At 37.1% G+C, this 27991-nt stretch overlaps 2 protein-coding genes, 1 long non-coding RNA gene, 1 other non-coding gene and 1 pseudogene across 5 annotated transcripts; 1 reads left to right on the top strand and 4 right to left on the bottom strand.

The window, feature by feature from the left end:
- Window positions 1–4224: 4224 nt before the first annotated feature.
- Window positions 4225–5775, top strand: LOC133734193 (transcription factor MYB7-like). The gene is made up of 3 exons (XM_062161832.1): window positions 4225–4429; window positions 4672–4801; window positions 5042–5775. Exons 1-3 carry the CDS (start codon window positions 4297–4299, stop codon window positions 5583–5585), a joined length of 807 nt encoding a protein of 268 aa, XP_062017816.1. The 5' UTR covers window positions 4225–4296; the 3' UTR covers window positions 5586–5775.
- Window positions 5776–6539: 764 nt separating this feature from the next.
- Window positions 6540–6689, bottom strand: LOC133734964 (small nucleolar RNA snoR135). The gene has a single exon (XR_009858708.1). It is a non-coding gene; the product is annotated as a small nucleolar RNA snoR135 (small nucleolar RNA).
- Window positions 6690–10531: 3842 nt separating this feature from the next.
- On the bottom strand, window positions 10532–11701 carry LOC133729260 (uncharacterized). The gene is made up of 4 exons (XR_009856319.1): window positions 11593–11701; window positions 11337–11447; window positions 11098–11215; window positions 10532–10639 (listed from the first exon to the last, which is right to left on the bottom strand). It is a non-coding gene; the product is annotated as an uncharacterized LOC133729260 (long non-coding RNA).
- A 5546-nt stretch (window positions 11702–17247) lies between these two features.
- On the bottom strand, window positions 17248–20552 carry LOC133732617 (2-oxoglutarate-dependent dioxygenase AOP3-like; annotated as a pseudogene).
- A 2626-nt stretch (window positions 20553–23178) lies between these two features.
- On the bottom strand, window positions 23179–26888 carry LOC133728931 (E3 ubiquitin-protein ligase RSL1). 2 transcript variants are annotated; one of them, XM_062156386.1, is made up of 4 exons: window positions 26567–26888; window positions 25671–26298; window positions 24432–25192; window positions 23179–23861 (listed from the first exon to the last, which is right to left on the bottom strand). In XM_062156386.1, the coding sequence occupies exons 2-4, from the start codon at window positions 26076–26078 to the stop codon at window positions 23471–23473; spliced, it is 1560 nt and encodes a 519-aa protein (XP_062012370.1). In that variant the 5' UTR covers window positions 26079–26298; window positions 26567–26888; the 3' UTR covers window positions 23179–23470. The 2 variants fall into 2 exon arrangements, with proteins under 2 accessions (XP_062012370.1, XP_062012371.1); XM_062156387.1 differs by having other exon boundaries at window positions 26616–26888.
- Between the last annotated feature and the right edge of the window lie 1103 nt (window positions 26889–27991).

The raw sequence follows: 27991 nt of genomic DNA, 5'->3' as shown, positions 1-27991 counted from the left end.
TTTGTTGAAGAATAACAAGTGGTCCTTGTTAGGGCAAAATGAATCAAAAATTCGAACCATATACGTACTAATTTTATTCATCAAAACTATAGCTGTTAAAAGCAATAGCAAATGCGATATATTACTTTAATTATGAGCTATATTTGCTGATAATTAATATCAACATTTCAGATGATTCGAATGTATCACTTGTGATGTATCTCATATTTTAAAGTGTTTTAAAATCAATCGAATTGTTTTAGGCACTTTTTGTAAATATTTTTAGTCATTTTGGGGACTCTCATCATTTTCTTTTGTTGCAACATTGTGTTTGAGTATTTGTTATTGGATTCCAAGGGTTGAATTTTACTTGGAAATCTCTTCGCATGGTAAACCTAGGCTTATAAACAAATTCGAATGAACTGGATCCATCATATATGTTTGTCTTGAATTACATACAACATATGCGGCCGTTACCACCATAATATAGTAATCGGAGCAGCACACCCTCAACAAATTCAACGACGGGCTCTTTTGCAATATCTCAGTTTTTAACATAGGAGACTCCTCATCCTCTCAAATCCGAACCAGTACAAACAGATCGAAAAGAGTTAAAAGAAGCAGTGGGACCACTTACATTCAATCCGTACAATATGGGGCAATTATCAATTGGATCCATTTGTTTTCCCTAAAGATTCTTTTTTTTCAGTCCAATCAAAATCGATGATCTACTCATTTGGAAGTAGAAAACGTACACTAGCTTGCTTACAAAAGTGAATCAAAACGTGTGATTAAATTTTTGTCCGTTGTATTTTCACTAGTATACAAAAAATTTAATAAATATCCTCACACTCTCTACATATTAGTAAATACATGCTAAAAGAATTTAACATACTCATCGATCCGTTAAAAGACAAACTTATCACAATGTAGTGGCGCGACACATTTACTTAGCTCAATATATATTTAGAATTTATAAAACAACAATGTGAACTTATCACATGTTTATTACTAAGTAAGTAACGATTGATAAATAAAAAAATAATATGAATATGAAAAAAGAACTCAATTTTTAGGGACAGAGAAATTCATTTTAATTGGTTAGTGATGAGATAATAAAGAAGGATGTGATACCTTTGAAGATTCTTGGAAATGAAGTTGAGTGATATTGAAGTTCTATGGGATGAGTTTAAGGCTTAACCTAGTATATATATAAGGATACATAAGTCCTTGCAATCTGTATGCTCAAACTTAGAGATGATTGTAGAAGACCTATGCTTGTTTTTTTTTAAAGGATTTGATTTTATTAGATATCAAAACCATGAATACAGGCCAGAGTCTAACATGCACTTACATAAGAATCCGGTGAAATCCGGAGAACCTATCTAAGCCAATACTAAACTCATTAGAGTCTAAAGAGACGCTCGCCGGAAAGCAAGCCTACAACGAGCAAAAACAACCTCACTATTCTAAGGCAAAATCATTCATCTAGTCTAATTTGCCAGCACGCCATTGCGGTACAAATAACAACTAGAAACATCTTAGAACAACACATAGAGATTACTCTAACTCTACAAGGTTTGTAACCAGATGTTTAATAGCAGAGATTTAGGAAAATACTAGCTCCTCCCCCTTAGGTTGGAGCCAGCACCATCCTTAGCCTCTTCAGGAGCCAACAACCTCGGCAACAAGTTGGTCTTGCTCTTCTTGTTCAAAGCAACTGTAGCAGACTCAACCAACCCAAGTTGGAGCGGCCCAATGACCCAAGCCCACTGCTCAAACCTACTGAAACAGGCCCAAGAGAGATTAGGCCCAGTCCCAGAGGCCCAAACCCAAGCAAAGATGCTGGCTTGAGCATCATGTCGCCGCCAGCCTGTCGCCGCTGCCGTCTCCGCCATGTCTGGGGGTCGCCCACCCCAGACAGCCATCCTCAGAAGCATCACTGCACTACCACACCAGTGCCTACCGATCGGTAGACCTCCACCTCCGATTGTCGATCGCCTCGCCCTCGACTGCACCCAGACTAGATGAGAATCCGATCTACTAACCCGCCAGCAATCGTCCAAACCGCCGTGTTAGCCCTTCACCCAAAACCCCAGGCACGACGGTACCAGTCCAACGAACCTACGACTGATCTGCCTCGATTCACAGCACCAAGACCCGTCCACCAAAATCCTAGAACAAGCGGATCATTTCGAAAACCTCGACCACCACCAAAACAGACCCTGAGATCTGCCACGCACGACCAACGACGCGGGCTCGCCGGTGAAGACTACCACGCCGCCGCCACCCTCTGCTCAGAAACCCTAGGGCTCTGCTCTATTCGTTGTGTCAAGCTGATGACTTAGAAGACCTATGCTTGTGATTGCTGTTATACGGATGATAATTTTTATTGGGACCTCCTAATCAACTTACTAGATCTCTTTCATTTTTTAATTATTAAACTACCTATGTGTCTTTATAGAAAATGACTGTTATAGGATTATAGAATGGCCCATAATTACTTCAAAAGTAAGACATGATCCAAAATTACAGTCAGGTTTTAAGACTTGGGTGAAACTTATTGACAAATTAAGTCTTAAAATGTACGTTTCATAATAAAAGAAATGTGATGGTCTCAAAAAACAGCAAATATTGTACGTAAAACTTACGTACGGGTAGAAACTTTCCCCTTGTTCGGACTGTCTGCATGCCAAGGACCTGGAATTATTGTTGTCAAATGATCTTGTTAGTGTCTTTCTCAACAAAAAAGAAAAAGAAGAAGAAGATGTTGTTCGTGACGATATATATATATATCTGATATTAGATTCATGATTCGTAAGTTTTTTGACGGGTAGGTTACTTTTATACTTAATTAGGATAATAATGATAAAATACTTTGACGCGTAAAATAGTAAATCATATGGTTGTGTCATAAAATGCTGCATCCGGCCAAGATATTAAATCATATGATAATAATTATTGGATGCAGATACTCGATTAGGATTCAAATTTGCTAACCACTTTTATTTTGTGGTGATATCACCACGAGAGTTTCTATTGGGACCTCCAAATCTGCTCACTTGACCTCACTCTATTATGAATTATTAAATGACATATATAACCTACTATAAAATGACTATTAAGGACAATAATTATACCAAAAAAATATTATATTTATTTTATGTAGACTTTCCAATTCAATAATATTAAATTGTATTCTTTATTATTTTCCTTATCTATTTTCATTTTCCAATTTCACTACATACTCGTTAAAGCATTCATATATATATATATATATATATATATATATATATATATAATAAGAATTAAAAATATGATTAAGATCATGTGACATAAAAATGTATGATATATATGTTGAACGCATATTGGTGAGGAAAAACAAAATAAATTCTCATATGATTTATGACCAAAATCTAAGTCAATCCATTATATTTCCAAAAAATAATAATAATAATAATAATTAAATAATTAATCATGTGGTACAAAAAATACAGAAAAAAAAAACATTAAAAAACGTATGATTTTTTTTTTAGAATAAAAACAAATGATTTCTTCATTTTTTTGCACAGCTAAAATAGATTTTTTTTTAAAAAAAAAAACATAATAGTTCATGACATTTTCTTATTGATTAGACATTAATTTTTGAAACTCAAGTTTGATTAAGAAATGTATATTTAGTCAAGATTTATAGAGTGATTAAATCATTCAAATGACTAAATTTTTTATTTTAAAGATAATAATTTGTTTGCAAATTATATGAGTGAGGTTATTTGAGGAAGTTTAGTGAGGTTTAGTGAGTAAATTTAGTATTTGAAAATTTGATAAGAGGTGTACAAAGCATAGAGGTCAAGTGAGTAAATTTGGAGGTTCTAATAGAAAAACTCTATCACCACCCTATTAAAACTTGTCACGTCATATAGAATTAATTGAATACTTAAAATATAATTTTTAAATAAAACATCATGATAAACTATAATTATATTTTATAACACGTGACAGTTTTGTATTGAGTGGTGATATCACCACCAAAATATTGGTGATGAGCAAATTTGAATCCTACTCGATTAACTCGTCACACACATATATTACTGTGCATTATCCCTCGGACAAAAGAAAAGAAAAGGACTCTTCATTATATCATCCACATAATAACACAAAATTTAGTAAATAATGAACCAGCTCCTACCCTCTTATATACTCGGGCACGTACTACTATATATAACTCTCAAAGAGAGAGCAGGAGTGACAGAGCAGAGAGATAGAGATCATAGAGACAGTGAGAAAGAGAAAGTAATATATTATATATCCGTCGAAATGGGAAGGTACTCTGGTTTCGAAAAGGGGGGATTGAAGAAAGGTGCGTGGTCTGCTTGCGAAGACCAGGTTCTCAAGGACTACGTCAAAAAGCACGGTCCAGGCAAATGGGGAAAAGCATCAAGGGAGACCGGCAAGTTCATAATTTTCTTCATTTTTACTTTCGACATCAGCATTGTGCTTAATTAATTGTTGTAATCGCCACTTTTTCTGAACTAATCAATTATTTCATTTAATTAACAACGACCGTCTGTAGTTGTACTAACGTTTAATTTAATTCGATCTGACAATTGTATGCATGCATTGCAAGCCAGAATTACACCAGTGGTAAATGGATTGATTGGTTGCTTAATTACTGCTTAACTGCATGTGCAGGTTTGAAGAGATGTGGGAAGAGTGTGAGATTGAGATGGTTGAATTACCTGAGGCCCGGTATCAAGAGAGGCAAGATTACAGAAGATGAAAAAGACCTTATCATCAGGATGCACACACTCTTAGGCAACAGGTCCCAATTTAGTTAATTTCTAGAGCTCTTAACATGCATGCCCTGCAGAGCAAATATTCAAATTTAGGCTTGATATTCGTAATTATACGTATGAACATTTTATCAATATTAGGGCTTTTTTTATAATTTTTTATTTCTTTTTCAAGAATTCAATGAAAATCTAATTACTTCTTTTCAGATCTTAATACAAAGTAAACCTAATAAATACTTATTAACTATTGGGTATATGTACTTTTGCAGGTGGTCATTGATAGCAGGAAGGATTCCGGGCCGAACTGACAATGAAATAAAGAACTACTGGAATTCCATTCTAAGGAAGAACGTGGGAGAAGAAAGAGAGAGAGAATCAGAAGTGTCGAGAAACGAGATGATCAAGGAGAACTTGCCATCCCTCGTTGGCGACGATGGTCATCCACATTTGACCAAATGCGATGAAGTTCTTAGAGGAGGAGGAGGATTGGTGTGTTTTGCCAGCGATGTTAATGTAGAAGAAGACCACCGGCGTCATTGTCTTGGTGGTACTAGTACCGATACTACTACACTGAGTCCCGGAGTGGGAGTCGAAATCGGAGGCGGGGCAAACAATGATATTCAACCAACAGGAGATGATCTCAATTATAACGCTATGACCTGGAAAGATTCGATAATGGATCTGAATGGAGGCCAACTCGACATATCTGAATTCCTCCAAAGTGACTTTTCGACGTTTTGGGATTCAGATGGGCTCATGAATTTTGAAATCGGAGGTTGCAGCACCATGAATTATGAGTTGCCAAATAATTAGGATGGTTAATTATCTTTCCGGAGCTTTTTTCTTTTTTTTTTTGTTGAAACTGAATAATTTATTACTTGGGGAATTAACCCTCCATATATAGATAGTACATCATTACGCCACTATATGGGCTATTACATATCCAAACGTGAAAGTCATGAATCATAAGCGGAAATTGATTCTCGCATGTATTAATTCTTAATTTGCATGGCAGTGCCATTATATTAATAAAATTGGTCACTTCTATTCTGTATCTTAGTAGCGACTTAATTGATTTTACTTCACATATTATAAATTTCAGCAATGAAATTTTTCCATTGCCATTTGTTTAATTCAACAATTTGTCAACATCGATGTCTCTTCAATTTGCTTGTAGCGGCGGACTAGGATTTTCTACATCTCAAATGTTTAGTTCTACATACGCTGTGGCGTGTTTATGCGGCCACTCAGGGACTCATCTTGTCAATGAGTTTTTGTTTTTCATCATTCCACATATTCAGTTGGTGTGTTGATCGAAGGCGTTGTACTTAGCGGCAGCAACAAATGGTGCTTTTTGGATGACCACAGTTAGTTGCTCGACATAGTTGAATAGTTGATAGGGTTTCCACAAGGTAGTTTATGTTTGAGTTTGGCTTTTTAGGCTCCAATTACTGAGTTTCATGTTTGGATGTATAAAAATCTACAATTAATTGGGTTGAGTTAGATTTAGGTTTTTGGATAGAGAAATTTTAAACACCTACCTATTTCCTTAATACACACCCTCATTTTTTGAAATTTTCTTTAATACATCTTTACCCTTGTAACTAAGAATAACCTAGGAAGAAGGGGAAAAAAAAAACTTAGATCCGGACCACCATGGTTGAGAGGTGCAAAATTTATCATAATTTCCGTCTATCGCTATTCGCTGTTTTATAATCAAATGAATAAGTTAGAAAAAAAAGGGTAAAAGAAGATGGACAATACGAAAAGGATGAGATCGATGATTGTTAAAACTTTTGATAGGTTAAAATGAAATCAACTAACTGCACACATCTCCCGCAAATCAATATTGCAGAGAATTCTCTAGGATCAATGTTCATTGCTTATAGCACTACGCCCATACACGATACCAACTTATAAGATTCAAATTATAAATACAAATAAATAATCAAAACATAAATTAATAAACTTAGACCAGGGCATAGAGAAGAGAAGAGAAGATAAATGAGAATCATATGTCAGAGTGTGCAAATTAAATATAATTACAATCCAATTGAATCAGGAGATATAACTATACGGTCTATACCACAAGAACTCATTATTCAATCTTATTTTCATGGCTGTGAATCTCTAATGTCTCCAGAACCCAAGCCTACATCGAAAAACACTAGCCAACCTTCATCAACTTTGCAACCTCCATCGCTTTCAAGCAAACTCATTACTTTTTTTTTCCCCTTCATATTTTATAATAAGGGGCATAAGAGGAAATTGAGGAGAAAAGATTGGCAAGAAAATTTTAGAGGTGTGTATTAAGTTAATAGGCATGTGTATATAGAATTACAGATTACTCCACTTTAGAAGTTTTATGCTTCTCCTCCCACCAAAAAAAACAAAAAACAAAATACTTATAGATTATGAGTTATTAGGTTTTATTACCTTTTATTTCTTTCTTTTGGTTTTCAGTGTCAAGTGCTTTTTGTTAATAACTAAATTTACTTGAACAATATCTTGTTCTTTTGTATTTGTGAAAAACAAAGTAGAGACATTACGTGTAAATTCTTGGGTTTGAAAAATATCTGAACGAAAGAGTGAAAATTCTTATATCCACCCAAGTGGGAGGCAATGACATGTCAACAGATTTGAGTCACTGAGGCGACTAACACTACTAGAATTATAGCTATAGGACACCATCAAGTTTCTGTGCTCATTGTTGACAAAGGCCACCGATATCTTCAATAGCCACAATACAGCCACTAATCACATGTCAGTCCCCTACGGAGCAGTTTCCATTGTTGCATAGACCACCATTTCAACATCGGTGGTTCTTTCTCATCATATTTTGCTTTAACATTTGAATAAAATACACCTGCCGAAAACTGCTGTGTCAGCTTTTACAGTGGCAGTTCACACCATTTCCTATTCTCCTCGGTGTATTTGATTGGTGTCTAACATTATATTATATTAATTTTTTTTTATCATGCAGTCACAATTAAAACGGTGTCAATGTTCATTTATTTTGTAAAAAAAAAAAAAAAATTAATAGGCTCCAATCTGTATTTCCTATACCCATACCAGTTCCAATTACAACTAATGCCCGTCATGGCATGAAATTCATCTATTTTTATTTTTTGGCTTTCCTTTTTCTGGCCTTCACAGTTCACAGGCTGTTTCAACTTTCCTGTTAATGTGTAAGCCACATACAGTCATACACTCATAAAGATAGTGAAAATATGGACAAACTATTGATTTCACAAATACCTTTGAGCATAGTCTGTGGGCTGTTTGACCTGTCAATTCCTGCCCAGTTTCCAACATAAACCTGATGGCAAACACCAGAGCATTAGAACTAATATAAATAAACGCACACGAAAATATTAATGTATGTAAATAAACGCTTATAAACTCCTGTTTCTTTTGTAAGCAGAAATTAGAACAATAGCTGGATTTAACAGACATTATACTTTGTGATCGTAACTATAATGGCAGAAATTAATAACAATCCATGATCAACTTTTATAGCCTTCTAAACTGTCCATATGTATTAACATCAACCTAAGAAAAAGCTGACTCCCTAATTGCTACTAGTATTAGATCTATGCAGAGTTACTGACAAAACCAGCAAAATGTTGAGTTTTTAAGTTTTAACATACCTTCCTTCCACCAGGGACTGTATACCAATGACGACCAAGTACAGACCACAGAAGCTGGAACATCTGAAATATGATTCTTTTTTCTTCCAATGCTATGGTAGGATGATTGAGAAGTTAAAACTCCACTTCCATGCAATGGGACTTTAGGACTACTAGAGGATGTTTGATATTGTGTTGACCGATGCACATCTGCTACAAATTTGGCAAACTTTGAAATAAACATATAATTTATGGTGTTCACAGACTCTTATCTTGCTCAAGTACAGACCACATACAGAGAAGCAAAAAAAGAAGCTTACAATCTGAACAATCAGTCAACTGCAACTAAATGAGATTGGGACTAAAAGTATCCCTAAAATTGGACCTGTCTACCAAAAGACTCATAACTTCTTGCAGTTTTGCAGATTGCATAGCGACCTGAACAATAGCTGCACCAAGGAACAAAGCAACCAAAATCAAAAGGCGGAAACCATATATGGCGAGACACAAATTGTAACTAACTCTGCCAATGATTAATCAACCGTTAAACCTGCTTGCTTATGCGCATAAATTTTACAATGATTGAAGAGTAGTTATCAACCCTAAGATTTAACCCAATTCCAAAATATTAAGAGAAAAAGACAAAGAAATTAGTATCTTCGGGAGAAGAGAACTCTTCTATATCATCTTCCATACTCCAAAACGGCGATGGATTGGTGATGTAGATTAGCGCATAGTTGAGAGGCTGGTCCAGTGAGAGCCAAATCGAGTATGGTGATGACGTGGCAAATGACCGCGGCGGTCACGGCGACGCGATGGTGGAGATTGCTGTGGTGATGAGAATGGAGGAGAGAAGAACGATTTGGAATGAGAGAGAGAGAGAGAGAGTGATTTTAGGGATCGAAATATTTTTATTTTTTCGGTTTGTTCGGCGAATGAAAACATCTTCTATATTTCTATGAGCAATATTTGCTTTTTTATTAAATTACTGTCTCGCAGTGTGTACTGGTCTGTCAAAGTATGGCACGTAACTTGTACCAAAGAAAAAAGTATGGCCGTTGAGCCATCAAATACATTTAAATATCTAGGTTGTCAAGGGCGAGTACAATGCACGAGTACTATTTATAATTTAATATAATAAGACCAAGAAAAAATATAATATAATAGCAAAATGCCTTCTAACTTCAGTCCATTCCCAGTGATCATCAGAGGCATTGTAAAAGTTTGTCACGGAAGAATGAAACACTATTTCAATCAAGCACCACTTGGCAACAGTGGCTAGTAATCGGTAGCCTTTGGCCAAATTTCTAAGTTTTTTTTTTTTTTTTTTTTTTTTTTTTTTTTTTTTTTTTTTTTTTTTAAACCAAACCCCACCCCATTCCCACCCTTGATGGGGCTCGAACTCCTGACCTCTTATATATGAGACCAAAGCCTTACCACCCCACCAAACACACACACCCTCCAAATTTCTAAGTTTGGTGAGCCTCAAGATCAGTCCCACGTTTAAAATATTCGTCACCGTCAAACTAAGCAGTGTTGGGAAAAAAGATCGTTCAGTCAACGGGTTAAAAATGGAGGAGATGGGTAATTTACTAATTTATCAAACTATGGGTAATCCGCGAGCGGTGAAATTGAAAGTTGGATTGAGAGAGACTTAAACTGGGGAAAATCGAAGAAGAAGTAGAGAGCAAGGGATTTTTAGTTGATTTGGAGGAGGGGAGGCCGCACTTGTTGGTGTAGACCATCCTGCATCAGTCAAGCATGCATCCCCTCCATTAAAATCAAAAATCTGTTGCTACGATTGGGAGATAATTGAATTAAAGATTTGATCCGATTATCCAGTTTATTTATTGGATAGATGTCACTACCACAAATCTGGTCTTTAGACACCATCACTGATGGTGTCTATTTGGTCAATGGGTACCAATCATTGGTGTATAACACCAATAGCCACGGTCCAGACACCATTATCAGCAAAGGTTTCCTTCTGCCGTGACAACAACCTAAGTACCCACTATCATATTATATTTTTGGTGTCTGCCATTATGGGTCCCACAAAAACTTTATCCCCACTAATACAACCTTATTCCATTTTAAAAAATATATATATTTAAATATGTAAACACAAATTATTGTAAACAACCCTACAGGAGACTCATTTCACTCTTTTTTAATCTGAAATAAGAACAATATATCATCTCTCTTGGTCCATCACCGAACTGCAAAAAGATCTCTCTCCTACAAGCAGCAGAGGGGCAAGTCAGCTTACTTGGCTAGAAATAATCACTATGATTTCACAGAGTATGCATGCTTAGGGACTAATGCACAAACAATATATGAGGGTATAAAAACTATTCCATAGTATGCATGCTTCTTGCACTAAAAGAGGCCACTTACGTAGGCACCATCAGTGCAATTAGGAAATGAGTGAATAATGTTCTTAATTGAAAAGAAGAGTATTAGGAAATGAGTTGAGCTTACCTTAACAATAAGAAACCTGAATCACAGTGAGTAAATAACTTAAGTATTTGACCCCAAAAAAATGGCGCAAGTATCGTGTGCTAATATCTAGAGAAACATAAATAAGAAGGCATGGTTACTATTTACAAATGGAATGTCAATGTAACTAGCTACATTCTCTTAAAAGAGATACTCAAGAGTTAAATAGTAAGACTCAATTAAATCCTTCCTTTTACCTGCATTAGCCAGACCCCATCCTTATCTCTGCTTTGCAGTCCCTTGAATATTGTTTCACCCAATGCAGAGATGTACTCTGGATCATCAACAAGTGGAGTATTCTCATCGAAAGTATAACTGCAACAGGTTCATTAACTAGTTTAACAATCATTACATAGCAGTGAAGGGAAAAATACAAAAAAAAAAAAAAAAAAAACGGAAGAAGCTATAATAGAAGAAAATGGAGGAAGCTGTATACCAATTGTATATGTGACTGGTCCTTCCATATTCTGATCAAACAGGCAACGTGCTTTCCCTAGCTGAATCCTATGTTTTTCACAACACTGCTGATAAAAGCATCAACACTCTCCTGTGGAAAAAGTACAAGTCATTGCGTTAAATGGAGGGCTCCTACTAAGAAAGAACAGGAGTAAAGGGAAAATGCACAGAATATGCCTCCTAAAGGAAACAAGAAAAGCTCGCATTATACAAGGAATTTGGACATTCTATTCAACCTGCAGAGCAGCCTTTGAGGGAAAGCGAAATGTAATAACAGCTGTTGCACCACTAAACAGTCCTTTCATCTTGGCCTCCAATTCAAAAGAGTGAGATATAATGCCACCTCTGGAAACCAGTATCCAGAATTAGTAAATAATAAACAGAAGAAGTGGAAAGTAGAAACCATACAAAGCAGCAAGAGTCATATTAAACAGTCGGAACTTACACATCAAGCCTTTCCCATGACTTGAAAGCGTTTGCCGCAGACGAAATCAAAGAGATCTTGAGGTCAGCTGTCATTACTCAAACTCACATCATACGCTGTTCTGCAAGAGAAACATAGCAGATCATGACCAAATTAGTTACACATAAGCATATATGTATGAAGAATCAAAGTAAAATAGCACATAAAATAAATTAATGTAATGAGAAGTTAAAACTTGCAAAATCAAAGAACATCCACAAGAAGCATTATCAATTACTATTTCTAAGTCCTCATCCATAATTCCAACCAACAATAATTCCAGTAAACCAACATAATAGAGAAAACAAAACATACCAAGCATATCTGGAAGAGGAAAACAGTGGCATACATCACAATTCAACAAGACTGGTTTTACACTACTTTGTTAGATCCCATCAGGTTTGAACGTAAGATTCTAAACAATTTCCCCCTTGGAGGACGTCGAAGAATGAGTGATCTCTATCTGGGTGTTCAGGCGAAACCGGTTTCCCAATATAAAAGAGGTGAAGGAAACACCGAACACTGGTAACTTTCGGTGCAGTGGTCAAGGACCATATAATTGATATGGGCTACTCAAGTTCGAGCAGCCACGTACGCTGTTTCTATGTACTTGTTTAAAAGTTCCATAAGAACAATGGAACCGTGATGAGTTTTGGTTGTATAGGTAATTTTAGTTGACTAAATGGATCAAAGTCAAAAACGATGACGGAATTGGTAAAATTTTGTACAATAACTGTAAAATATTTCAATGATCATATTAAATTAAATGGTCGGTTGCTCAAATTTTTTATATCTCAATGAGGTTGTTCTTTGAGGAATCTATGTATAAATATAGCGTTATAAAGTTAACTATAGTTGACCAAGTGAATCGAAGTCGAAATAATGACAAAATTTGTTAAAGTTTTTATAATAATTGTAAAATATTTCAACAATCATATCCAACTGTCGATTTCTTCAAATTCATTTTTCACCGCGTTAAGATCCATATAAGTTTATATGCAATGTCCAAGTTATACAACCATAAAGATACACACAGGGTTATAAAGGTAACTGTGATTTATCAAGTTGATCGAAGTCGAAACGAAGACGAAATTGACTACATTTTTTGCAACAATGATAAAACATTTCAATCTTCTCTTTATTCAAAAATTGTATTTGTATGTTTTTAGTGAGGTTATTGCGATATGTACGTGAACTGGACATTTAGTTTAGTTTAGTCATACTACCAAGTGGATCGTAGTCGAAATTATGGTTAAATTGGCTGAATTTATTTATCACATTTATAAAACAATGTAATCCACTCATCCAACAGTCGGCTTCTCCTATATGCAATGAACAGGTTATACAACACTTATAGGCAAATTGGTATTTCTTACTACTAACCAAATCAAAATTGATAAATTTTGATTACCCTTTAGATTTATTCACCGAGTAGTTACACATTGTGTGAAATTATTGGCATGATGGTTTGTGGATACAGCATCGGTCAACCTATTGGTTACAAAACTAACTTTGATTTGACTAAGTAGATTGAAGTCGAAACAATGACGAAAGTGGCTAGTGTTTTATTAATTTTTCTAATTTTTTATTGATCAACTTTGGACGGAAGTCTAAAATAATGTAATTATCACATCTAACCGAATAAGGCATTGTAACTCTATTTTTATTAACTACACACTTCAAAGGGCAAGTCCGTCAACTAATTTAAGGTTTGACACATCGACCATTGGATGTGAGAATTACATTATTTTAACCTTCTTGTAAAAAAAATTAAGCCAATTTCATCCATGTTTCAACTTCGATCTAATAAGACTTTATAACTATTTTTTTTATTAACTACACACTTCAAAGGGCAAGTCCATCAACGAATGTAAGGTTTGAGACTCCAACCATTGGATGTGAGAATTACATTATTTTAGGCTTCTTGTAAAAAATTTAGCAATTTCATTCATATTTTGACTTCAATCTCCTTAGTTAACTGAATAAGACTTTACAACCCTATTTTTATTAGCTACACACTTCAAAGGGCAAGTTCGTCAACGGATGTAAGGCATAGGACACTGACCTTTCATCAATGGTATCAATTTAAATTAGTTTACTAAAAAGAAAATTTGAAACAGTGCGATGTAGATCATCGATCTCAGCAACTCTTCATCTGGACCGTCTGCGTAAGTTTTATTTTGGGCCTATAAATGGCCCAAGCCCAAGAGCTTCCAACTTTCCACTTAGGTGGGTCGAAGAAGCTCCGATGAAAGAGTTTACTTGACATCTAGCACGGTTTCTCTTTAAAACTTTATGAACTAAAAGGACAAAGAGTCTTCTGTGAACCAAGGTCCACCAGCACCAAGCCGAAATTCGGTTGGTGACCGACACACGCTGTTATTTAACTGCGGCTGGTTATGCATATATATAAAACAAAGCCTATCTCAGATCGATCGTTCTCCTTCTCCCGCTCTCATTGTTCTCATTCTCTCACTCGGTCTTTCCAATCGAAACGGAACTTGAACTTTAATTCATTCTATAATCTCTTTAACTTTGTATCCGATAGCTTTGTAGGTCTAGGTCTGCGTTCAATTGGGGTTTGTAGGGTTTGAAATTGACAAGAGTGAAAGAAGAATCTAGGGTTTCAGATTGGGGGTTTTTGGTTAATTTCAGGTGGAGTTGGGATCTGTATCGATTCTAGGGTTTGGATTTCTATGATGCAGGAGATAATCGAATCATGATCGCTGATCGTGGTGGTGAGGTAGTGATTTGAGCGTTTTTCATTTGCCTATCGCGTAACAATCAACACGGTCATCAAAGATAGGAAGTATTTACGTCCCAGTTTATCGTACCTCGGGCATTACGAGCTTGCTAAGAATCCTATGGTTCTAGGTCACCAAAAATCACTTGCACAAACAAATAAAAATAGAAAAAATGCTAAACAAGGCACAGAGCCTCATTCAAGCATGACTTTGTGTGAAGTCACGTAGGGCAAGGCCTAGATAGGGCCGTGAAACACACAAAAGTGCTTGTAATGCTCACGTCCACATGGATTTACAAATGAATGGTAGTTGGAAAGTCACAATGTTTTTGGATTTTCATTATTTGAAAAATAAACTAACTAATTAACTACAACATAAAAATAAGATAGATAGAAGGATGAGGTGCATCGCATCAAGGGTCGCCATGGAATTCAAGGTCCTCCACCCAAATCCAAAATCATATGGAATGATGATGATTAATTCAAAAGATGCTTTAAATGTTTTGTCGGATTTCCATTTAGCATTAAGAGATTGAAAAGAAAGCTAAATTGATTGTCATGAATTAGTAGTCAAACCCTAAGCAAAAAGAAGAAGAAGAAAGATACTTAAGGTTTTGGCTACCCTATACTAGTCTTAAATCTTATGCCTTGTTAGGGTCATAAGTGCTCAAAACTAAATGCTTTAGATTTCGACAATCGATTGTAACACACTCTAGCAACCATTACCACAAATAATAAGGTCGAAAAGAGTACTTGTGATAACAATTACCCTACCAAACAATTCCGAATACTATTTTGACAATCAAGGATAATAATACCCAAAATTGGGTGATTGGAGAACCACAATCTAAAAAAATCCAAATGGAAATAGAGATATGCAATGGGCAAATTGCACCATACTTATGCCATAATTTAAATTGAAATATAAATTCCTCAATTCAATATTCCAATTTCAACACACCAAACATAGATTAAAGGGGGGAAACCTAAACCACACATCTAGAGTGAAGAAATTAAAGCAAGAGTATATAAATTATATGAATAAACATCAATTTTATTAATTCCTCAACAAACCATACAAAACTAAACTTAGTTTTCAAAAACCTAAAACCATGAGAGGTCGCACACAAGTATATATCAATAAACATCAAACTACACCATAAGCAAGAAATAAGAGAGAGAAAGAAGAGGGAAAGAGAGGAGAAATCCATGAAAGTCAAGCCAAAGCATGTCAGTAGCTATTACCATAACTTCATGGCTTCTCTTGCTACCCTTAGAAAGCCATGGTGTAGAGATGGTGGCCTAGATACCAAAGATGTGTGTGCCTCCTCCTTGTGCAAGCTTACATGTGAAGAATGGGGGATGAAAAAGAGAAGAAGAGGTGAGAAGGGAGAGATCTCCCAAATTCGGCCAAAAGGCCTAGGGTGTAGAAAAACTGGGTCTTGTGCTTCTGGATTTCTTGCTATTGGGCCAAGTTGACTTAGTTGACCCAATGGTCAACCATTTGACTTTTTGTCCTTTAGTCAGAAGTTGACTTTTTGATTGAATTCGCTACTTCTTTCGTCTTTTTTCTCTCTTGATCATAATTTCCTACAAATGAAGAAAACAAAGTAATACTACAAAATAATACTTGAGTATTCGTTAATTTCAAGGTAATTAGAGCTAGAAACACACGTAAATCGCGTGTTAATCTGTTAGGAATCAAATTGAGAGGGTTGGGGTTCTTGTATGGAAACTCGGAGCCGGAAGCGGCGGAGGCCACCTCATCGACCCCTTCATCATCAACTTCGTCTGGTCACACCACTCGTTCCCCCAAGCACTCTTGTCTCTCCTCCTCTTCGCTCTCTTCTTCTGTTAACCCCTCACCAATCTCCACTCGCTCTCAGGCCTCTTGGGCCAACAACCAGGACACCCCGCCGCCGTTGCCGCATCACTCACTACTGCCATGGATTCGACCAACCAATCTTCCGGCTCAAGCGGCCGCCGCAGTAGAAAGCAGCTTGGAACTATATCTGGTCGGAAATCGAATTTAGGAGGATTTGAACGGATTTGTTTCTGCAGGTGGTTGAAAATCGATAAAGAGTACAAAAGTCGCCCAAATCCGACGCTTTAACGAAAGCAATGGGACCCACAACCTCATATTCATATTCCACTCGCCAGCAAACCGCGCGTGAACAGCACGCGCCAAATATAACCGTGGTCCACGTGGACCATGATCCATAGTAGAATTCTCGCTAAAAGGAAGTACAAACACAAAACAAACAATAAAACAAGAACATATCAACTAGCTAGCTAGAATACGTACTTCTCTGACAATGAACTCAGAAAGAAAGGGAATCCAAGTGAGGGCATTTCGATCTTGTTTCTTTGTCTAGTATGTGGCCTGGATTTTAGAAACTCGCATATGAAACATGCACACTATATTAGGCCAATACTAATTATCTAGTTATGCTGGTATAAAGTTAAAACTGAATTATTGAGTTTTGACCAATTCCTCTGTCCATATCCAGAAATATTTTTCTTAACACTTTATCATTAAACATCAAATTTGACATGATATTCACCCTCTTGTTGTTTGTACGAAGACTTTTTATTTTATTTTTTTATTATTTTAAGTTCATTGAAAACCTCGACAAATCATCTTTTTTTTTTTAATCAATCCATCAATGATTGTCATTAATAATCTCAAGCCAGAACGGCCATTACATGTCATTCAAAGATGGACAAGAGGTTGTGGGGGTACCATATAGTATATAAGGACTAGACCATTCATTATACAACCAGTGCTCACTTATTCAAGCAAGCCTATAAACTACAATACAACTAGGACATAGTTATAGGCAAATATAAAGAAAAACTACATCTTTCTTTGCCCCTCAAAAGGGCTAGAAGGTTTAAACACAATATCAGCCGTAGTCATGGTTCGTGGATTCTGGTTTTGGGAACTCCAAGGTTGTTCATGTCTCTTCTGTGGCGCATAAAATTCCAAGAATTCTTTTACTAGTTGAGCCCAATTTCCAGCTATTCAGCCCCATGTAGGAAGTAAACTCAACCAACAGGACTAATTTTTTTGATTTGGGCCTCCAGTAAACCCAATACCTTGGCCAGATCTGATCTGGACACCCAAACCCATTTGGGTGAGGCGCCAGCATCTAGCAGCCGTCGCTTCTGCCAACTCCGATCCAACAAGATCGACTCTCTAGCCGCCGCCGAACTGGAAATCCGTCTCTGCTCTGCAACACCAGAGCTGCATCCCAATTAACCAACCTCCAAGTATCCAAATCCGAAACCCGTAGAAAAAAGAGTCGACGAAGCGCATAGCTGCTACCTTCTCCGTCCATGGTGACCGAGCCACGCCAGAAACGGAGCCATCAGAGGTGGATCGCCTCCCCGTCAAGCAGCTCTGAAGACCTCCGATGTTTGAATCGATTTCGAGGCCGAGGCCATGATGGGTAGTACCCAGTCCCCATTGTTGAGCCAATTGATATTGGGTACTACGGCCATGTCGGGCCTGTATCCTCTTCTCTGAAATCACCGAGATCCGTTCCGTACTGCAGATCCGGCGTCGCATCCACGTGAAGGTAATTCAAAAGAAATGCCCATATGAAGTATGAAAGATTTCTTGTCGGGTAACGACCTCGCAAACTAAAAGGTTCCTTTATTGCTTAAGCTATCTTTCTCAATCTTTGGATGGAAGTTGCTAAACCTCTCGTCGTTTAAGACATTTACGTGGGGAAGTGTGATCCATTTTTGTCATACCTTTGCGCAGGCTGGTCCTGGAAACTTTCTGAATATGTTAGGACGAGCTTCTTCTATACCCTTGATTATTTTTATTACTAGCGGTAATTGCATTTAGGTTGTTGTATCATGTATGGTAGCCCTTGCGGGCAGGTCATGAATCATTGATGGCTTGACATCATCCTTTTGGACAAAAAAAGAGAGACTAGGTGCTTCCCTTCTTGGTAATATACTAATACAAGGGACCTTAATAGTCACAGCGATCGATTATGAAACTCGAAAAAACAACAGGCACTAATTTCTCTAGGACCATAATCTAGATTTACTAGAGCGAGAAACTCTTAAACCCCATTTATAGTATTGTTGGAAGGCTGTGTAAATTATTGTTGGATTCCTGTTACTCATTGGATATGTTCTTCATAATAGTTGTCAGTTGTCATTGTATATGTTCTACAGATGGTTTGACTTGGTCTTGGTGGAATGTTCTCTATGAGTCTGTTCAATCTACTTGGCGTAGGGATTATTTGGAGCTTCCTAATTTTCACTTTCGTTAGTCTGGCTTACATGTTTGTCCTTTATTTCACTTATTTGGATCGGTATAGCTATTCTTGTTTCTTTCTCAAAGAGTTAGGTCTTATGTTCCCTACTCGTTGGTTGTGTTACTTTTTTTTTTGTTAGTTAGAAAATTTAGCCAGATGCTTCCGGCTACTCATCTGTTTTATTAATTTTTTTTTTTTTAAAAGCTAAGTGAAACACACATCAATTATGCGGAACTAGTTCAATTCCAGCATAATTTCGTAGCGGATTATCAGAAAGAGCATAAATATTGGTGGTAATGTACTTAAAGAATCCGGCGAGGTTGAATGGCCGATACAGCAGAGGATGCTCCATGTCTACAAGCTCATTTTGCGGTTGGATCATCGACTCCTCCTCCGGCAATCCAAACAACGCACAAGAGTGCCTGTCTTCTGATTTGTTGTCTACAGTACTATTACTGCTCATGATCACTCTGTGTCTTGAAGCATGAAGTCTACCATTGCTCCAAACCTTGAATCGCCAACAGAGACCACAACAGCTCCTTTTGGGATAGTAACTTGAACCCAATTGCCTTGTTTGGTGAGAATCTCTAGACCTTGCACTTGGTTAATCTGGTAAAGAACTGTTATGAAACTTTTGTCTGTGTGAGGCGACTGACCGACGACAGCCGATGATGCTGCGTTTTTGTCGTCAGATTGGGTACTAGTGGGGACTTTGTAGTACTTCATCAAACGCAAAAGGCAGGTGGTGCTCTCCTCGTGCTACTTGTAGTGCTTCTCAATGCCAAAGCTCTCAAAAATCATTTTGACAATGGTGAAGTAGTTCAAATCCATCAGCTTTGAGCTCATTGATTTCATTATCTCACTAGCGCATATTATCAAAAGAAAATGTGTATTTTCATATAAATCGTGAGGGTCTCTAGCTAGAAATCCCTTTCGAAAAATATGTACATATACAACAAAAACATCTTATATTACAGAAGATATTGTCAATCTAAATCCTTGATCTATGTGCAAATCTTGTTTCATTTAATTTAAGATCTCAAAGTAAATATACGCTCTCCACTGACTAAGATGCAAATGATCTCAAGTCTAAAACCAAATAGATTACAGGCATGAATATAATAATAATTAAATCAAGAGATAAAAAATATGTATTTACCAAAACGCAGGGTTCCCTTGAGGCCACATGAGGTTGGTGAAGGCTTGAGCTGCATCAATCTGGTCTGAACTATCAATTCCAAAGCTTTCGCTCAATGGAACGTTGGGGGATTTGCCTTGGTAGTCATGGAAAGAGTTCGTATTTTTGTGCTTCTGCTTGGTCTCTTCAGGGAGATCGAACAAACCCTTCATGGCCAACACCATTTCTTCACGTAAGTTGATGGGGTTTGTCTCTTCCCGCACCAACAGCAGAAAGCAACCATAACTCTGACATGCCTCTCTCACTTTGTTCCTCATAGCTTTCCATTCCCCACTCCCTTGCTTTGAGGCTAAAAACTCACTAGAAAATTCAAGAGTTGGGATTACTTCTTCATCAAGAATTGCCTCCATATCCATCTCTCTGTCTCAGATCTCGGAAACAATATCTGTTTCTCTCTCCCTAGTCTCTACCCCAGTGAGCTGGTATTTTGATAAGAAGCTTAGCTAGTTCGACAGATCGAACTCCGAGAGGATACATTATTATTATATGTACTCGACAAGAAAAAAGAAAAAGAAAATGAAATTAAAGTCCCACAAAACTTAATATTTAGGGTTTTTGTCCATTTACCCCATTTTTAGAGATTTTTTCCCACTTACCCCATTAAGTTTTTTTAATTCCCTCTTACCCAAAACACTCTAAGGAGGTCTTCTCTAATACCCCATTAAGATTTTTTTTTGTTTCTTAATTTTTTTTAATACCATTTTACCCTCATCCCTTTGTTAATGAGAGAGAGAAACCATGAGAGACTTCGCCGGAGCCCGGTCACCGGCCGCCGGAATCCGGTCAACTTTCGCCGGAATCCGGTCAACATTCGCCGGAATCCGGTCATCTTTCACCGGATTCCGGTCACCGGCTGCTGCCCACCGGAATTTGCTGAAAATCTCACCGGAAAGTTTTTTTGCCCCCAATAGACATCTATTGCGCCTAATAGATGGGCAATAGAGGTCTATTGCCCCCCAATAGACGTCTATTGCCCCAACAGTCTATTGACCCCTAATAGACGTCTATAGACGTCTATTGCCCCAATAGTCTATTGACCCCTAATAGACGTCTATTGCCCCCCCAATAGATGACTATCAGCCATGTATTGCCCCCCAATAGACGTCTATTGCCTCCCAATAGGACTTTCAGTTGCCAGAATAGGAACTAATCTCCTTAAATTTAGACAAATAAAACTTTGATTACAGAAAAAAGAACAAGGAGATTACATCAATTCAAAACGTCTATTGCCCTCCAATAGCCGTCTATTGCCCTCCAATAGAGGGGTAATAAACCTCTATTGCCCCCAATAGAACTGCAAGCATCGATGTTTAATTAATGAATCAAAGTTTGCCCCTCAATAGCCTTGTATTGCCCTCCAATAATTTTTTTTTTCCTTCCTTCCTTCTACCTCCATTTTCCCAAAAAAAAAAAAAAAAGAAGAAAAGAAAAGAGGGACGTCGCTTGTTCCCTTTCTTTTCATGACTAGTTCCACTGGGTATGCCCTTCACATGTGAGCCTGTGAGGCATGCATTGATGATATTGGAATTGAATCAATGCTTGCAAAAATTAAAGAAGACAAACAGTGGCTCGGTACCAATAGCCCAAAGCATGATTGCTAAAAGTCTAAAACCGTACATTTGATATGTGAAATTTGGAACTGCAGACATCGATGTTTAATGAACTTCCTCTCAGTTCAGACCAAACTTCAAAATCAGATTGATCCCGGCGCTAGCATCAGAAGACGGCACGACGCCAGCGACCCAACCGACCCAATGAGACAAACTCTTGAACCTTCATAACCCGTACCAGAATCCTCCGAGAAGCTCCTGTGCTCGACACCGACGAGGTGGACTTGAAACGAGCACCGGAGGAGGAAGGAAGGCTTCGACGTTGGCGAGCTTTAAGGAGGCTTGTGAAGCGCGACCTCGTCCTCCTCCCCAGTTAGAGATTTAGCCGGCCACGTCGCAGGGAAACTTTCTCCGGCGAAGGGGAGAGAGAGAGAGAGAGAGAGAGAGAGAGACCGGTAGAGATCGTGCCGGAGAGAGAGAGTGTGTCGTGCTGCAGAGAGAGATGGAGAGTGGCATAAAAACTAATTTATTAATTAGGTTAAGGTTAGAATTGTCATTTTACTTCAAATTGGGTTAGAATGAATAAAAATTTATTGCTGGGGTAAGTGGGATAATTTTAGCTGATTTTGGTGCATTGAGTCAATGACCCTAATATTTATACTTATGGTCATGATCATTGATCTATGATTATTGCCCAATTATAAAATGTCTCGATGTACTGTTTTCTCCCATTTGATGTATTAATTAGTTTCATCATGTGAGTTTTGGTCTATGTTCCCTCACACTATTTTGTTTGTATGCTGATGTGTCTAGTATAGGTTAAACTTTTAGAAAAATATGCAAATGGTTGCTCAGCTTTTACTTCTTCGATCATCCTCTTAGTTCATTCACTCTTAAAAAATAACACAAGCCATTCAATTAAAAGATTGTCTTATACTCTAGTCATGCCGTCTATATTTCCATTATAACATTAGATCGAGTGGCTTAAATCTCACCAAAGAATAGAAACCTACATGGGAGAAACACAAATACTACTCCCTTACCGAAGCCTTTGTAAAAGCTTAGACCCTATAGATTGTGGGGTAATTGCAGCAAGAGGAGATTGGCTTGTAGGCTTGTTCACTCGGATTTGACTTGAATTGAATTCAAAAATGCTGTAGTGCCAAAATATATGGGAGACAAAAAAAAAAAAAAAAAAAATTGCAGATATGGTTACTGTCTACTTCAAGGTATCATAGAAGCCACTGCTCCCATTCCATGACAGAAACTTCCATGTAACATGTGAATTTCATTGAAGCACTATTATCCCTCATCCAAAATAAGAGGTGTGTACTCCATTCGATTTCTTCAAAACCAATAACACCACCAAATAATCATAATGATGAATACTTGTTCCAGTTGTTAAGTGGGGGAGGGTGGTCCTTTTCTATCACACATGATGTAATGGGGGGCAACTAAAGCTCAGTTCACATTATTCAAGCAACCATGATAAATGACATATTTCAGGGACTTCTTGGTAATCAAAGAGAACAATCAACTATTGATTTGATGAGTATTTACAGTGTTTCCAATCTATCTCAGAGAGAGCAGCTTAAAATGAAAATATGTCTTTTCCATTCACTAACATGAGAAATGTTCTTCCAATTCACTATTTTTTTTTTTTTTACTCTTCTTTCAAGAAGAAAGCGATTGTCAAGAATAGATGCTTCTCTTTGAGGTAATACAAGGGACCTTGATGGTCATGATGATTATGAATCTCAAAAGGACGAGAGCCACTAATTTCTCTATGACCATGAAACTAGAGTTAATAGAGCGAGGAACTCTTTAACCACGTTTACAGTATTGTTGGGAAGCTATGCAGATTATTGTTGGAGTCCTATTATTCATTGGATATATTCTTCATAGTAGTTATCACTTATAACAGAAACAAACCTCTCGAGCCAAGGAAGCTGGTGGAGATCTTTCATGGCATCTACATAGGCATCTGTACAGCGAGGCGGAGATTGGGCTGGTTGGTAAGGGTGGTGATCACTTAAACTGAAACCCCCAGCTAGGAACCTTTGGATCAGTGCCAGCTGTGATCTCTCTTGCTCTGAGTATGCATCCATGATCATAGGAAGTGAGTTGAATGTTTCCCATGCCCACTGCTCAGATTCTTGCATAGACTGAGTGACCAAGTCTTCAGGGTTGTCTTCATCCCAAAAGGCACATTGACACGTCTGTTGACCATCTCTATATTCAGCACCACAAGCATAACAGAACTCATGGCCACACCTGAAATGAGCAAGAGGTTCAGTATAGATTCAAGAACTTCTATTTGAAAGTAAACTTTACACTGAGCATATCTACCATTGGTTGATTAGAAATGTGGTCACAGAAATATCACAGCTAATATGAATTAATTCATATTTCCTTTTTATACAAGTGCCTATGCATAAAAGCATTGGATATTCCCAAAAGTTCCTAGAAGTTAAATCACTTCATCAAATGATGCCATCCAAAAGAAAGACAGATGCTAACATGTATTAATTAGTTTCCATCTTTCACTACTCCGGTGTAATTGACTCTTTTAAGTGTAACATAAGAATTAGGACCATAGTAAATCGAGCCCATATTGCCCGAGTCTGCTCCGATTACAAGCTTGTACATCTGTGTGATCCTATAAGTAAAGTATTTGCAACACATGCTGCTTAACATCTAAGTTACCACAAGCTACTAATTTCCGTTGCTCAGTTAGAGAATGATTCATTACCGGACTAACTTAACTGTCCCGATCTCTGAATCTGAATTCAATAAATCAGTTTCTTTAAAGAAATCTTCGTATGTAAAAGATAGTGATCTTACCAGCATGTCATGTGGTAGCAACCTTGAGTAAGCTCAATCATCCTACGGCACTGCTGGCAACGCCTCCAGCTTTTATTTTGGGCCAGGCGATGTAAGGTAATATCTGCAGAATCTCTCTCTTCCAGTGGGAGGTTTTGGAACTCCTCACAACTCATAGAAGAATGCCAAGGAACCCCACAATCTACACAGATGAACCTCTTGCAAACTGGGCATTCCATGCAGCTGTTATCTGACTGAATTGATGAACTTTCACTAGCTGAAGAACATTCAGAACGATCGAGCAGGACAGAACAATTTGGAAATGGGCAGTAAAATCTATCCGAATGTAGAATATTTGCTTCCTCAAGGGCTTTTTCCAGTGACTCGAAATAAGTGAGTGGAAGAAAAGATTTGCATTCAGCTGTGGAGATGTAATACTTGCATCTGAGCTGAGGGCACCTGATGGGGACTTGAGAGGCTTGTATCTTCCCATCAACATATGTCCTCATGCAATGCGAACAGTACTCATGAGAACACTTCATAGTGATCATCATTATTGATGGTTTATCATCACAACAGATGGAACAGTATTCAAGTGATTCAACGCCCTTAGCAGGAAAAGAGACAACTCCGATTGCCACTTGGGCTAATTTTGATGGTCGATCAAGATCTACAGTAGGGACAAGTTTCAGAACAAAAGCTTCAAGATTACCGGCATGTTCTAGGATCCTTTCCCTCAGTGCTACAAGGAGGGGAATATCAAGTTTCTCCTCATTTGATACCTGTCAAAAACTCAAGCCAATAAAGAAAACTTGACAAGCAATAAGATGATTTGAATAATGTTGGCGCTATAACACAAATGAAGAAAGGTGTACTAATCATCAGGAGCAATCACTCAAATGCCCTTTGGTAAAGAAAAAGGTATTACCCATCATTTGGACCTATAAAAGTTTCTGCTGTTAAACAAGTACGAAAAGGATAACAAACTGATAAGAAGTAAACTCTTCATTTCTTTAATTAATGGAGTCAAGAAGTGACATTACTGAAATTGCAATAGGAAATTTGGCAATAAACTTTTGAAAATGAGTGGACTGACGGTCATTGAAAAATTCCAAATTTATATTCCAAAGTAATCCAAGATAGAAAAGAAACTTATGTAGCTGTAAGATAAAAAATTAGGAAAACTCTTGGCTTCAAATTCGACAAAAGGAACCAAAAAATGACTGAACATACATAACTCCTTAACAATGAAGAACTCACCTGGTCATAGAGAAGCTCAGAATCTGTGAATGCGTACACCCGGCGAATATTATTCTGCACAGCTTCCACTAAACCATCCATCAGAGCTAGATAGTCAGCCACAGGCTCCTCCACATAAAAATCAAGCTTTTTCTGCACCTGAATTACAGGAACATTGGCTGCTCTTTCCATAACAACTCCAATTCCAGAAAGCCCAACACTGGAGTCCCCAAACCCAGTTACAGAAATGCCTTTGAAGAACATCTTCACCGAAAACTCATCAAGATCATCTTTTGACTCCACCTTCACAGGTTCATCGTTCTCCTTCCAAACCTCATCATCTTCGCAGCAACTTCGAAACTCTTCTTCGTCTTCCTCTCTAGGTAAATTCACAGGAATCTCATCACCAAATAATACCTGACCCTCCATTTTCCCACAACAGCTCAGCAATTCAAAAACTTAAAGCTGTAACTAATACCAAAATCCAATCAATCTGAAGCTCTGTAATTCAGAAGCTAAATCCCCAAAATAAAAAAATGGAAAAAATGAATTTCAATCAGGATCTTTCTGGGCCTAACTACAAATAATCATACAAGAAAAACCCATCAAGGAATCGATCCAGAACTGCAAACTGTAGCATCAGATCCTCCTGAAAAAGTACCACATCAGACACCAATACTTCAGCTACTAATACCAAAATCAAAAACCCAGAAAAACCCATCAACGAATCAATCCAAAACAACCAAAAATCCGTGCTTTACCTTGTAGATAACCCCAAATCCCCACAATCAAAAAAAATTCAACATAAAAAAAAAAAAAACAATCAATCGAAAAAAGAGAAAATGAACACTAATAATAAGAGGAGCACTGATTTTTAACTGTTTTATGGGTAAGGACGGGCGGTCATATATACATACATGCAGAAACAGTTGCAGGCAGAGAAGGGAAATGTGAAGCTTCCGGTACCTTATCCGGAGGGAAATTAAAGTCTGCGGAATCAGATTCTTTTTGGGTTCTGAAATCTGAGAGATTGTGTTGCAATGATGAAGTAATAAGAACCCTAATCTGACAAAGTTCAATCCTTTTGGTGCCACAGCCACTCAGAAGATGCTGTTTTTATTAGATGGAAGATTAGATTTATTAAGGGGGGGGATGTGAGAGCTGAGAAAGAAAGAAAGAGAGAAAGGAATCCTCAGTAACTTGCAGTTATTGGCGTAAGAGAAAAGGAAGTGCCTTTGAGGGCTTTTGCTTTGCTGGCATTCTCTTCCTAACACATGTCTAATCCAACTAAACTTTTTCTTTTGTTCCATAATTTTTTTCTTTTTTAATAAGATACCGATTTCGGCATTTCATACTCGATCACATATTAATACTTACACTACACTTTAAAATAGGTAAGTGTCAAATTCGCTATGATGAACAACAAAGTGTTAAATTCGTTATAATGATGAGTCATGCCGTTTTACATTTTTTTATTTTTACTATTAGATGAGTTGCTGAACTAACTGAAGTTCTTAGTTGTGATTTTAAAATCTTTCTGAACGGTCTGCAAATATTATGAAGAGTGAAAATGATGATATGCTTCCATATATCTGAAGACGAAAACAAAGACTTGCAGATCTCATCTTCTTTGAGAAGTCAAAAAAAAGTATACCATTATCTTTTTCATGTTTTCATCCCTACCATCTCTTATGAAATGACTAAAATCTGAACCGAACATTGATCAATCAAGTTCTGAAAAAAATTGGTCCTACTTGGTAAATATGCACAAAAATTCAACAATTAAAATTCAATGTATCCCCCAATTTTGTCTATCGAAACAGTTTGGATTCAATTATTTATGTTTCGGCATCTCTACTTCAACAATTAACTTTCAATTATTTATGTTTCGGCATTTCTACTTTAACAATTAACTTGACCAACATCTTAAGTTGTATTTTTAGGAGTTTTTCTCTGTCATTTTTTTGTGATTTTTTTTTTTCTAATACAATTTCAGGCGGTTTAAGTGTTGACAGAGTTAACTGTATTAGAGTTTTAACAAATAGAATATCTTGCATTTGCCTCAACTACAAAAAGAATTGGGAATATATTATACATAGTTGTATGGAAGACTGTCTTAAACTGTACCTATGTTAGAATTCCATTAAAGAACCTAGCTTCCTAGCTTCTGTTATACAATTCTTGATCAGTAAACATAAACTTTGAAGAAACAGAACCTCTGATTAAAACAAACCCCCAGTTAAGATTCTCAGCCAAAAAGCTGGCATGACTTGAGAAATCCCCTTGAGAAAACCTATGCAGGATTTATCTCGGTGCTACAAATCTATGCAGTCAAGCACATG

This window comes from Rosa rugosa, chromosome 2 (assembly GCF_958449725.1).
Source record: "Rosa rugosa chromosome 2, drRosRugo1.1, whole genome shotgun sequence".
NCBI classification, from domain to species: domain Eukaryota; kingdom Viridiplantae; phylum Streptophyta; class Magnoliopsida; order Rosales; family Rosaceae; genus Rosa; species Rosa rugosa.
This window is presented reverse-complemented; position numbering and strand designations above follow the sequence as displayed.